The sequence below is a fragment of the Engystomops pustulosus genome, chromosome 5 (genome assembly GCF_040894005.1).
Source record: "Engystomops pustulosus chromosome 5, aEngPut4.maternal, whole genome shotgun sequence".
Classification (NCBI taxonomy): Eukaryota; Metazoa; Chordata; class Amphibia; order Anura; family Leptodactylidae; genus Engystomops; species Engystomops pustulosus.
Genome location: NC_092415.1, coordinates 106,262,210 through 106,276,802, shown reverse-complemented (window position 1 = coordinate 106,276,802; position 14,593 = coordinate 106,262,210). Strand labels below are relative to the sequence as shown.

Genomic DNA, 14,593 nt, shown 5'->3' with positions numbered 1-14,593 from the left:
ATAATAGAGTCATTAGATACTCTGCAGACAGGAGCTGCAGACTCTATTTACACTTCATCACCTTCTATTTACAAAACATTCTGCAGAATCCTGAGCTCAAAGCAAGAGAGAAGAGAACGTTACAGAATGTTGCACATAGTACTGACAAGTGTCCCCCATGTCATTCTGCACAGTATCACCAGTGATTCTGAGGGGGATACTGTGCAGAATTACAGGGGTGCAGCAGGAGACCAGCACTGGGGGCTCCCCTCCAGGAGAAGCCCCTGCTGAGGAGGTCACTGGGTGCTGGGTGTCACTGTGAGTGTTATCTTCATTCTGGGCTGTGGGAGAAGCAGAGAGGAGCTTGTAGCAGGATCACATGTAAGTGCCTGAATCTAACATTACGCCTTAACTGCGCCAAAATTGCGCCTAAACTGTGTTAAAGTGAAGTGATTAATAAGAGGCAGGAAATTAACTTATCATAGATGGTTGTAGCTTGTGATAATTCTGGAAAACAGTGCGCCAGAATTTAGGCACAACTACTACACTTAGGCGCACAAAAGTGATAAATGCGGCCCATTCTCTCTTATTCCCTTTTATTTTGTGATAGTTATTTTTTGTTGGGAAAATTGACTGATACGATGAACATTCAATCCTCTTCGCCTAATGTGACTACACCGCGACCAGAACATGTCCATAAAGTTATATGTAACACCAAAAACACACACATGTTCTGGAATAAAGTTTTTATTTCCCATCATCCTCCGTTATTTACACCTATGTTATCACATTCTCACTATCATTCTTATGAAGCGCGGAGGGTTCTGTTATTGTGCAGCTAATACAATGGCGCACATCTAAACTTGACTTTTATTATCTCATTAGAGGGGTTTATGGATATATAGTTATTTATTTGGGTTATCATTGTGTAAGGAACAGACAATGATACATCTGTGAGAATTTTCTGCAGTTCCCTTTGCTGGATATTTTGGTGAATATACACATGTGGGGTATGTATGATCTCCTCACATCTGTTTTAGGAAAGTAGATTTTCTTTATATAAGTATTCTGGATTTGTACATATTTTAGAGGAAATTTTGAATGTTAATTGCCAAATGCATCGCCTGGTTGTCTGCTTTCAAAATTCTATAGGTTTTATGGCGCCTTTACTTTTTATTCTGTTTTATTGATATATTTTGCAGGTTGTGACTGTCAAAAAATGTCTAGCTGAAAAGCTGATATCTAGTTATTACAGTGTTAGTGATATTATGTGGATTTATTTATGTGAACATATCAATAGGGCACATTTGTGAACTCTACAAATGTCCATGTATTACATTTAGGAGATGTGAAGGTAAATATTTTCTGTTTGGATCAAATTTTTTGCCATCAAGGTCAAATTTTAAGTATTTTTAATAAAATGTTTCAATTTGAATCAAAATTGCATGAAGGCGCCTATGTCTATAAATTCTTTGATGCAATTTTGAAAATGGGGCAAGTGTCTGCTTTCAGAAAATATCGGTCCCCCTCCCCAATGGGCCTCACAGTCTAATCAACCTACCAGTAATTTTTTGGAGTGTAGGAGGAAACCGGAGGACCCGGAGGAAACCCACGCAGACACAGAGAGAACATACAAAATCTTTGCAGATGTTGACCAGTGCTGCAAGGCTGTAGTGCTAATCACGGAGCCACCATGCTGCCCATAAATCTCCCTATCATCTATCTATCTCCTATAAAATTCTCCCATATTACAGTTTGTTTTACCATACTAAAGGAGCCTCTTACTGACTGTGACTGGTCATAAAATAGTTTTATTTTGGGGCCCCACTTTTAGTTTTGCCCAGGGCCCCACTTTGTCTAGAACCGGCCCTGCTGGGTGGGATGTCATTTTTTGCAAAATGAGCCGACATTTTCATTGCTACCATTTTGAGGTCTGTGCGACATTTTAATCACTTCTCATTAGATTTTCCGCTTTGGAGGTCACCGCCGTCAATAATCGTTATTATATTTTAATAGATCGGGCATTTTGGGACGCGGTGATACCTAATATGTTTGTGATTTTTACTGTTTGTTATATTCTATATCAGTGCTAGGGAAAAGGGTGTGATTTGAACTTTTAATATTTTATTAATATTTTACGCTTTTTAACTTTTTTTTTTTCACTATTTCTTAGACCATCTAGGGTACATTAACCCTAGATAGGCAGATCACTCCTACCATATACTGCAATACAACTGTATTGCAGTATATGGAGATTTTGCCGGTCATTCATTACAATGAGCCACTGGCTCATCGTAATGAATAGGCAGATGCCATTCAGCCTCGGGTCAGACAAAGACCCGAGGCTGTCATTGCAACCGATCGCTGCCCCCCGATGATGTTCGGGGGAGCAACGATCGGAGGTAACATGCTTTCAGTGCCGCCGGCGACTTTGCCGGCGGCAAAGAAGAGGTTAACAGCCACGATTGATGCAAGAACTGACCGGCAGTGTTAGCGATGGGTCTTTGCTGCAATATGCAGCAAAGCTCATCTCTGTACGAAGAGGGCTCAGCCGTGAGCCCTCTTCATACACCCTTCATAGCTCTGTGGCGGATATATCTGTCACAGAGCGTGAAGGGGTTAAAGCAGTGGTTTCCAACCTTTTTTTGCTCAGGGACCGGCTATAAATATAAATTTTTTTCCAGGGACCGGTGGGTGGGGGGATGCAGTCTGATATCACAGTTTCATAGCCAAAAAATGTATGTTTGCATGCCCTACTAACTTTCTGTGTGCCTAGCTTATATTGTCCCATTGCCTGAAAAAGGCACTTGTTTTGTTACCTGCAGCATGTCCCCCTCCCATGCCCCCTTTCTTTTAAATCCAATGCTCACCTTCCTCGTTCCCCTGCAGTATTCTCTTCCTTCACTTCTCTTCCGCATTAGTGCATGGCTCTATTGTCAGGAGACATAATGTGATGACACAGCGCCTCACATGTGCCGGCAATAGAGCAGTACATTAACTTGGAAATGAAGTAAAGGAAGAGAAAACTGCTGCAGGGGAACACGGAAGGTGAGTATTGTTTTCATTTGTTTTTGCAGAGATCGATTGCAGCCCGGAACCAGGCGTTCCACAGCCTGGTCTTGGGCCATGGACCGGTGATTGGGGAACACTGCTTTAAAGGACTTAGCACTTTTTAGTTTTTCTGCGTTTCTGTTTTTTTATTCCAGTTAACAGAGATGAAAATGGGCTTATCTGCTGCACAAATTGTACTTTTAAGTGGCACCATTTAATATTCCATGCAATGTACTGGAAAGCTGTAAAAAACATTCCAAGTGCTGTGAAATTGATAAAAAACACATTTGCGGCAGTTTATTGGGGGCGCTTTTTTCACGGTTTTCATTCTGTGTTCCAAATGACACTTCCCCTCTATTCATTGGGTCACTATGATCACAGTCACAACATATCTATATACGTTGTTTTAGGTGCTAGAAGATTATAAAAAATGTAAAATCTTTTGTACAAAAAAATATTTGCCATTTTGCCAAATAACTTTTTCAGACTTTATTTTATGAGACCCATATGACCGTGTGATCATTTTTCATTCAACTATTCATGGATGGAAAAATGTTGAAAAAGTGGCAATTTAGACATTTCGTAATGGTGTTCACGGCCGGGAATAATCTTTTGAAATATTTTTTATAGAACAGGCATTTTGGGACGTTTATATGTGTTCTAGGGAAAGAGGGATGATTTAAACTTTTACTTTTTTAATTTATTTTTTACTATTATTTCAGACATTTTAGGGTACTTTAACCTACTTTAAACCTGCAGGGTCTGTTTGCTCATACTATATACTGCAATACCACTGTATTGCAGTATAAAGTAAGTTTACTGCTGATCTCTAAAAGCCAGCGATCGTCCAGGCTTTTAAAGATCACTATCCATGGCAGGCCTACAAAATTGATCGGTGCCCATCCAATATCGCTCTGTTAGGTGCCGCAGCAGTTGCAAGTGAGTATCTGCTATGATATACAGCTGACACCTGCTGTGTATAGAGAAAGCTTAGCCTCTAAACTCTCTCCATACACCCCCCCCCCCAGCACCACAATGTAATAGTACACCCTGGTGCGTAAAGGGATTAAAAATTTGCTCTCGTTATTCCTGCATTTGGCAAATATAATTAATTTTGGTAATTCTAGTTGACCTAAAACAGCAAAGGTTTATTCCGATTTCATGTCAAATAGTGAGAAAACATATGTATATTTTTATATACAGTAGTGTATTTAAACTTCTGGTTTCAACTGTAACTGCTTTTTATAAAACAATGTATAAGACAGATAACAGAAAGGCTTGTAAACGAAATTCTGTTAAGGAAAGACATTTTTGAAGGACAAGAAGCTGCAAAATGGCTGTCAAGTAAATTAATGTCAAAATTAGCAAAGAGTCTTTTATACAAGAGTCAGGTCTGCCACAAGGCACATATAAAATTGAAGTACATGGAACATTTCCGAATGGAAAATCTCCCTGAGGAATGTTATAGATTCAACTCATTAAAGAGACTCCCTTGGCAGTCTAACTCTATTACATCTATAGTCATACACTTTTACTGTTTTAGTTACATGCAGTGAGCAATGAAAAGGGTGTCCTAGTCGAATAATTCAGGCTTATACTGGTTAATTTGGAATCCAACCATATTTTACAAGGCACAAGAATGTCATCTAGTATTCTGTTGTTGATCTTAAATAGATTGTATAGATGAATAGATTCTACCAAACCAAACCCAAACCTCCACCAGTAACACCTAGCAACGATTGCAGGTGTTAACCCTTTAAAAGCCCATAGTGTCATGGGGATCATCCAAAGGTGTAACAGAAGTAAAACAAATATAAATAAATATAAATAAAAATCATTTGTTACTGTTAGCTGTTTTTCTTTGCATGATTTACAATGATTATAGATTAAATAAAATGCCCAGCAAAATCCCCTACTAATAAAATGCCCAGCAGTATCCCCTCCCCAAAGAAATTCCCATCAGCCTCCCTTCACTAATGAAATGCTCAGCAGCCTCCCCTCACTATTGAAATGCCCAGCAGCCTATCCTTGCTAATGAAATGTCTAGCAGCCTCCCCTTACTAATGAAATTCCCAGCAGCATGCCCTAACTATTGAAATGCCCATCAGCCTCTCCTCACTAATGAAATGCCCAGTAGTCTCCCCTTGCTAATAAATGTCCAAAAGCTAATGAAATGTCCAGCAGCCTCCACTCACTAATGAAATGCCTAGCAGCCTCAGACACAAGGCCCCTCATCAGGGCCGGCGCCAGCACCTGGCAAACCTGGGCAAGTGCCGGGGCACACAGCTGCTGGGAGGGCCCACCTGTGTCCACATCTCATTCCACAGCAGCCGTGCCATGCCGGGTGCTGCCACGATAAAGCGGCGCTCTGTTTGCCGGAAGACGCTGCCATGCGGTGAAACCCCCCTCCTAAGCAGCCTGGCCGTGCTGGGTACTAGCACCGTAAAGTGTTGCTCCGTGTGCTCCCCCGGTTGCCAGCAGGGGGAAGAAGACGGCGAAGGGGAAGCACCGGACCTGAGCAGAAGAATTAGGTGAGTAGTATTCTTTAATTTTTAATGGTCACATTTACTAGTCCATGGGGGTGAGGAGGGGGCTGTATATAATAAATGGGGGGTGAGGAGGGGGCAGTATATAATGAATGGGGAGGGGGGTGAGGAGGGGCTGTATATAATGAGTGAGGGGGATGAAGAGGGAGCTGTATACAATGAATGGGGGATGAGTTGTATATAATGAGTGGGGAGATGAGGAGGGGGCTGTATATAATGAATGGGGGTGAGGAGGGGGTTGTATATAATAAATGGGGGTGCGTGTAGGGGGCTGCATATAATGTTTGGGTGGAGAGGAGGGGGCTGCATATAATGGGCGGTGAAGGGGATGCAAATAATCCATGTGGGGTTTGGGGGCTACATATAATTTAACTATTGGTGGTGAGGGGGGCCTGGGCTGTATATAATTAATCCATTGGGGGGCTGCATATAATTTATTTATGGGGGTGAGGAGGCTGTATAAAATGAATCCATGCCGCTACGATAGTTTACTGCATAGGGGCCCACTGAGGCTCTTTTGCCAAAATGCCCGACTGAAACCTGGAGCCGGCCCTGCCCCTATATATATATATATATATATATATATATATATATATATGTATATATATATATATATATATACATATATATATATATATATATATATATATATATGTATATATATACACCGGCCACTTTATTAGGTACACCTGTTCAACTGCTCGTTAACACTTAATTTCTAATCAGCCAATCACATGGCGGCAACTCAGTGCAGTTAGGCATGTAGACATGGTCAAAACAATCTCCTGCAGTTCAAACCGAGCATCAGTATGGGGAAGAAAGGTGATTTGAGTGCCTTTGAACGTGGCATGGTTGTTGGTGCCAGAAGGGCTGGTCTGAGTATTTCAGAAACTGCTGATCTACTGGGATTTTCACGCACAACCATCTCTAGGGTTTACAGAGAATGGTCTGAAAAAGAAAAAACATCCAATGAGTGGCAGTTCTGTGGGCGGAAATGCCTTGTTGATGCCAGAGGTCAGAGGAGAATGGGCAGACTGGTTCGAGCTGATAGAAAGGCAACAGTGACTCAAATCGCCACCCATTACAACCAAGATAGGCAGAAGAGCATCTCTGAACGCACAGTACGTCGAACTTTGACGCAGATGGGCTACAGCAGCAGAAGACCACACCGGGTGCCACTCCTTTCAGCTAAGAACAGGAAACTGAGGCTACAATTTGCACAAGCTCATCGAAATTGGACAGTAGAAGATTGGAAAAACGTTGCCTGGTCTGATGAGTCTCGATTTCTGCTGCGACATTCGGATGGTAGGGTCAGAATTTGGCGTCAACAACATGAAAGCATGGATCCATCCTGCCTTGTATCAACGGTTCAGGCTGGTGGTGGTGGTGTCATGGTGTGGGGAATATTTTCTTGGCACTCTTTGGGCCCCTTGGTACCAATTGAGCATCGTTGCAACGCCACAGCCTACCTGAGTATTGTTGCTGACCATGTCCATCCCTTTATGACCACAATGTACCCAACATCTGATGGCTACTTTCAGCCGGATAATGTGCCATGTCATAAAGTTGCAATCATCTCAGACTGGTTTCTTGAACATGACAATGAGTTCACTGTACTCAAATGGCCTGCACAGTGACCAGATCTCAATCCAATAGAGCATCTTTGGGATGTGGTGGAATGGGAGATTTACATCATGGATGTGCAGCCGACAAATCTGCGGCAACTGTGTGATGCCATCATGTCAATATGGACCAAAATCTCTGAGGAATGCTTCCAGCACCTTGTTGAACCCAATAAAGTGGCCGGGGAGTATATATATATATGTATATATATATATATATATATATATATACATATATATATATATATATATATATATATATATATATATATATATGTATATATATATATATATATAAAATTAAACTTAGTACTTAAAATCAGCGTTCCCCTCAGCTCCTCTTCTCTATCGTGGTTCCCGTGTAGCAGCACAGGTAGAGACAGGTCCATGTTCTTTGCCATAGCACACACTTATTTTGTTACCTCACACAAGTTATCACCACAGTGAAGAAGGCGGACTCAACACATCATTGTAACAAATGATGCACATGTTTCTAGCACAACAGCACCCGTGAGGAAGCCACATTTGTGGCGATACGAGTGGGGCCATCAGCCCACACTATTCCCACCTGCAAGTCAGCATTCTATATTCAGCATGCCTCAGTGCCTTCATACTTGTGATTTTAGGCTATTTTAGCCTTTACTTTGGTCTGGACTTATATATTGTGTTTGCAATGGCAACCAAATGTGGTTTTGTTCATATTTTTGAATTATCTACTTGCAACAATACCTTTGTGGGGAGAGTGTGGAGGGTTTCTGTTTGTGGTTATATTGCAATCAAACCCTGCCTGTGCACGTTGTATGTAAACATGCTTTTTTAAGTGTTATTAATGGTGTTTTTATACCTATATGTGAACCAGTTTACACACCACTCTAGTTCTTTTGTATATCTCCATAGTGTTTTCTTCCGCGCTAAACAGCAGCACCAAACTGTAATCATGATCTGCAATGCGGTCAGTCCTAGAAATCTAGTGCACGGTCTGTTTTCCATGGACTGAAAATGTGAAAACAGACAGTAAATGCAAATGGAGAAAATGATGGCTTTTGAAAGAACTGTGGTTAAACATTCCCGCAATTGGATGTTCAAAATGCAATTGAATCCAAAAATGCACATGCTGTATGTGAAAGCTGGGCCTTTGCACTAACAGTGAACATAATAGTTGCAATCCTGGATGTTTAACTCTGTAGGCATTGTGGTCAAACATGTGCCACTTGTCCCCCACACAGTATCTCCATCCTCCCACAGGGTTAAGCCACTTAGAAGATGGCAACAGGTGTTTTTCCCCTCAAATAAGTTTTTATTCTGCAAAACTACTCAAACATAAAACGCTATATACATGGAATATCCTATAATTGTACTGAAAGAAAAGGTTGATATATTTTCATTAATGAGGTATTACCTCAAATAGTATCACTGCAATGCTTATCTCATACCACAAATAATAAACCCTTAGGCTACATTCACACAAACGTATTGGGGACGTATATACAGCCAACGTATATACGGCGTTTATACGTCCCCCATACACTTCTATGGCCTCACTGCGCCGTACGTGAGCGGTACGGTGCCGCACACATGTGGCACTGTAGCATTCCGTAGCCCATAGAAAGATAGGACATGTCCTATCTTTCTACAGAATACGTCGCCGTGCGCTATGTATTCCTATGGAGAGGGGCGGGGGTGAGCAGCGCTCATCCCCTAAACCTCTCCCGGTGCCGATGTATGCCTGCCGTACTATTGCGGGCATACGTCGTGTGAAGGTAGCCTTATATTGTAACATTCACAAAGAAATAAAAATGTTATAGCTTGCATGCTGCACTTATGAAAACCCCCCAAAATTATAACATTCAATGTATAAATTGTGTAAGGCTACATCAGGGTGCACCACAGTTGAGATTTAAGAGAAAGAGACAAGATTTGACTTTCCCAGAATGCACCACAATGCCTATAGATTAGAAGACAGAAATCCAGGATTTTGGGCACCCATGTACTCTGCACAGCTTACAGATTTGCAGTTTTCTAACACATAGGACTTTCAAAAACCCTATAAAAATAAATTTCTGTCTAAAATAATGAATTCAGAAATTTCCTTTAAAAATTGCTTTATGATTTGTGAGCCTCCTACTTATAAAATTAAATAATTAAAAAAAGAAAAACATAGCTATAGATGTACTCCTTCTTATACAACATGATTCATTGGCTTTACTGGCCTTTTCACCACTAGATATTCAGTATAGGTTTCCAGAGAATGGCTGAGAAATTAATTCAAGGCAATACGCATACAGAAAAATCTTTGAAACAATTTTCATGAGATAACCATATTAAATGTCAAAGGATACAGTCCACCTTATTAATTTCATATTTTACAAAGTTGAAAAGTGTGACTGTAATGCCAAAAGAATGACAGAGGACTATGTAATATCTCATGTGACATCAGTATTAGGCTACATGCACACTGCCGTTGCCCACCCCACTGTAGGACGGTGGGCACACGGCAGCGCCCGGGGAGAGGAGGAGTTAAGCGCAGCTCACCCCGCCCCTCTCCATAGGAACGCTTGGGCCACGGCGTCATAATACGGGAAAAGATAGGACATGTGACATCCGCATTAGACATGCTTTTTATTTAGTGGGGGTAGTACTGTATTAGCCCTGTGCAGATGATGCTGGGATGTTAGATAATTTTGTTAAAAAAATATAAACACTCACCGGCCACTTTATTAGGTACACCATGCTAGTAACGGGTTGGACCCCCTTTTGCCTTCAGAACTGCCTCAATTCTTTGTGGCATAGATTCAACAAGGTGCTGGAAGCATTCCTCAGAGATTTTGGTCCATATTGACATGATGGCATCACACAGTTGCCGCAGATTTGTCGGCTGCACATCCATGATGCGAATCTCCCGTTCCACCACATCCCAAAGATGCTCTATTGGATTGAGATCTGGTGACTGTGGAGGCCATTTCAGTACAGTGAACTCATTGTCATGTTCAAGAAACCAGTCTGAGATGATTCCAGGTTTATGACATGGCACATTATCCTGCCATGTCATAAATGTATCCATCAGATGTTGGGTACATTGTGGTCATAAAGGGATGGACATGGTCAGCAACAATACTCAGGTAGGCTGTGGCGTTGCAACGATGCTCAATTGGTACCAAGGGGCCCAAAGAGTGACAAGAAAATATTCCCCACACCATGACACCACCACCACCAACCTGAACCGTTGATACAAGGCAGGATGGATCCATGCTTTCATGTTGTTGACGCCAAATTCTGACCCCACCATCCGAATGTCGCAGCAGAAATCGAGACTCATCAGACCAGGCAACGTTTTTCCAATCTTCTACTGTCCAATTTCGATGAGCTTGTGCAAATTGTAGCCTCAGTTTCCTGTTCTTAGCTGAAAGGAGTGGCACCCGGTGTGGTTTTCTGCTGCTGTAGCCCATCTGCCTCAAAGTTCGACGTACTGTGCGTTCAGAGATGCTCTTCTGCCTAACTTGGTTGTAACGGGTGGTGATTTGAGTCACTGTTGCCTTTCTATCAGCTCGAACCAGTCTGCCCATTCTCCTCTGACCTCTGGCATCAACAAGGCATTTACGCCCACAGAACTGCCGCTCACTGGATGTTTTTTCTTTTTCGGACCATTCTCTGTAAACCCTAGAGATGGTTGTGCGTGAAAATCCCAGTAAATCAGCAGTTTCGGAAATACTCAGACCAGCCCTTCTGGCACCAACAACCATGCCACGTTCAAAGGCACTCAAATCACCTTTCTTCCCCATACTGATGCTCAGTTTGAACTGCAGGAGATTGTCTTGACCATGTCTACATGCCTAAATGCACTGAGTTGCCGCCATGTGATTGGCTGATTAGAAATTAAGTGTTAACAAGCAGTTGGACAGGTGTTCCTAATAAAGGGGCCGGTGAGTGTATATTAAATAGTGAATCAGATGTACAAGTGAACGAAGTACAGAGAATCAACTTACTAGATGTTTATTACATTAATAAATTATTACAGAAAAGCATATCCATGCACACATATAATTCTGGATTACTTGGGGTGGAACCCGATCCACAGCCCCAGTATCATGTGGTGATACATCATTAAAGGAAACCTACTATCAGGAATCTACCTAATAAGGAAGATCCCATGGCAGGTTGCTAGTATCTGACTTATCCCCATGCTGTCCCTGTCTTGTCTAAGGGTTTTGTAAAAGCAAAGAAAAACATTAACCTTTACCTATGCAAATCAGCGTACGTGGCTACTGGGGCATGGAGCAGCTACTTCATGGAGCAGCTACTCCACGCCCAGTAGCCTTGGCCGATGTCGCCTACCAACGCTTCCTTGCCATGCTCCTGTCTTCATTTTGCATCCTTGTGCCGTAGCCAGAGTTCTGTACATGTGCAGAAGCTTCTGATAAAGGTCTTGCTGCTTAGCTTTTCATAGACCATGGAATTGTTACTCCAGTAGCCGCTGCCGTTAATGCATAGTAAATTATTAATTTCTCTCTGCTTCTACAAAATTCTTAGATTAGACAGGGACAGCAAGGGGATATGCCAGAAAACCTGCTATGGGATCTACCTTACTAGGTAGATTCCTGATGATAGGTTTCCTTTAAGATAAGCCAGGTCAATAAAACTGAAGATTCTTCAGTGCACATACTTAGGGGTGCAGGCAGGAGCGCAACTGCCATGAGGCGAGTTGAGCATCTCTGCTCAATGGTGGTGGGGGGTGGCACCGTGCTCCCATTTCCCACAGGCCAGTGCTGAGCTCCAGCACGCCGGAGCCCTCTACCCGACAACTTGCTCCCCGCCGCTACCGGCACCTTGCGCCCACCCCCCGCCGCCACCGGTAACGAGCTTCCGCCCCCCCCGCCAGCATGCACCGAACTGCTGGCCGTCCAGCACCACATTCCTGTGCTCTGTGTGGCACCGTGCTGCCGGCCGACACTGTGCTCCTTCCCCCCACTCCCCGCATACCTCCACATACACCCCCACTCACTGCATACCTCCGCTCACGGCTCTCCCTCTGCTCTTGTCTCAACCCCGCTCTGCTCCCATCTCCTTCCCCCCTCCAGGCTCCTGGCTCCAGGCTTGGTTCACCCCTGGGTGCAGGGACTGTCATTTAGTCCCTGAGATGTGTGAAGTAAATCCATGTAATGAGTTATAACTCCAAGTGCTGTTTTGAGTTCTTGGGGCTTATTTATCATACGCTAGCGCTCATGTGAAGCCCGATACGACAAGAAGCTTCGGCCTCTTGATGTACTTGGTGGTGTCAGGCACAAAGGTTATCTCTATGCTAGGCCCTGCCTGCCATAGAAATAAGTGCAGCAAGCAACTTTTCACATGTGGTCTGTGGTGTGGTCCAAAGAAGTGTTTTCCCACAGGTGTGTTTATTGGCGTAAAAAGAGACAACATTACTTATGGATCTGTATAAATAGTGTGAGGTTGGAAAACAGCACTTTTCCTTCAACTGTGGTGGTTTCAAAGATGAGCAGATCCTCAAAGCTACAAAAATTCCTCAGAGCCCATAACAGCCTCTTACAAGTTAAGTGAGTGCTCTAAATGGTCATGTACAACCCCAAAATGAAAGCCTCGAAGGGACTTTGTAACCAGATATTACACCACTAAGCAGCACCTTCAGGAAGAGGGTGGAATTTCATATGTTGTCATCTCTCAGGTCCTTTGTAAACTTGCCTAATGAAGGTCTTGATGCTCCAAAAACTTGGATATATACCCAAATATGGTATCATTTCTGTAACACTTTTGTATGCTTCTTCTACACAAATTATTTAATGGATATTGACCATCAAAATGAAGCATGAATAAACCAGGGATATTTACTTAAAGATCCAGGCACCATGGTGGAGATTTATCACTGCTTCTATGCCAGAAACTGGCGTACAAGCAGTGAAATTATCACAAATTCTTATGCAGTGCATGATTTTGTGATTATAATAGCCTCCTTCCTTCTAAAATAAACTTTTAAATTATGCTTTTGAACCAGACGTGCTCTAAGGGGCATTACCAGAACCCTCCGTGCTATAGCTTCACAGGCTGTTACACTGTGCATGAACACTTCCCCCTTCAACTGTGTGCTGAAACTTCCTCTGCTGCTGTAAGATTACATCAGGTAGAGGGGGAAAGTGCTGAAGTACCAGGGGCGGAAGTAAGACATTCTCCTGCCTAGTGTAATGGCGTGTGAAGACCGATCATGTGGCCTGATTTTAGAAGAATGGAGGCCTTGGATAACAAATACAAGATTACCTAGGTAACGGTGCCTGAATCTATATGTTCATGCAGTAAGTGTCCCTGGTTTATCACGATGGATTTTGATGGTAGATCTCCTTTAACATGGCAGTAATCAAACATGGTTTACAAGGTTCATATAAGAGCTTGGTCTTAATTTCTAATTTACTTTATTCATCATGAGATCTAGTCTTGAAATATATTTAAATTTGAGCAGGAATTTTGTGAACAGTCTACAAAAGTTTTAAAATGGGTATAGAAGAAAAATCACACAATGATAGCAAAATGTAATGTGTGCTGCTATTTAAATGTATCCTTAAAAAGTTTAAAAATATTGTTCCCAATCATAAAAAAGTATTTGCTTACTATAGAATGAAAAATACTTACTGTTACTCCAAAGAAGTTTGTTTCATTCATTGCATCAAGGAAAATTTTCCCAAGCTTGTGATTTGTATAGTTAAAATCCTGAATGCTTTGATGCCGATTGGTAGTGTTAAGGTATTCCATTGCTCTATGTAGTGTCTTGGCTATTACCCATATTCCGTCATAAGCATAACCATGAAATTTACTGGGCTCCACATCTGATCTCTTTTCATTGTATTCTTTTTCATATTGCTGTGGGGTCTATAAAAAACAAATAATATGAAGTTCCAGTCATTTTCTGAAAATCACCTCTTATTCTTTGCAATATACAGTAAGTAAATCTAAAATAATATTCTCTCCCAAATGCATTTATTTCCTAAGTGTACATAAAAGTTTGACATCCCTCAAAAATAATAAAATATTACAGTAACTAAAAATTGGATTAAAAAAATGAAATTTTTTTTTTTTAATACATTTTTTTAAAAGTAAATCTACTTTCAAAATCAAGCATGTTAACCGGGGACACTTAGATCCGGGCACAGTGACTGTGGTAATCTTCTTATATTTGTCATACATTTAAAATTATGCTAATGAGCATGAAGGGCTACTGGGTGGTGTTACCAGAGCCCCTCTGTGCTGTCCCTTCCCAGGCTGTTACACTGTTTCCACTCCCCTCTGCTGCCTCAACACTTCAACCCTCCCTCTGCCTGCTGTAATCTCACTACAGCAGAGTAAGTGCTTAAAGCACACAGTAACAGCCTATGAATCTGCAGCATGGAGGAGCCC

The 14,593-nt window shown here is 42.0% G+C and overlaps 1 protein-coding gene across 3 annotated transcripts in view; it reads right to left on the bottom strand.

The window, feature by feature from the left end:
* GABBR2 (gamma-aminobutyric acid type B receptor subunit 2) overlaps window positions 1-14,593 on the bottom strand; it is a 553,394-nt gene that overhangs the window by 261,074 nt on the left and 277,727 nt on the right. For all 3 annotated transcript variants that reach the window (XM_072152801.1, XM_072152802.1, XM_072152803.1), the window contains one exon: window positions 13,832-14,068. In XM_072152801.1, coding sequence (XP_072008902.1) covers window positions 13,832-14,068 — 237 coding nt within the window. The remainder of the gene's footprint in view (window positions 1-13,831; window positions 14,069-14,593) is intronic.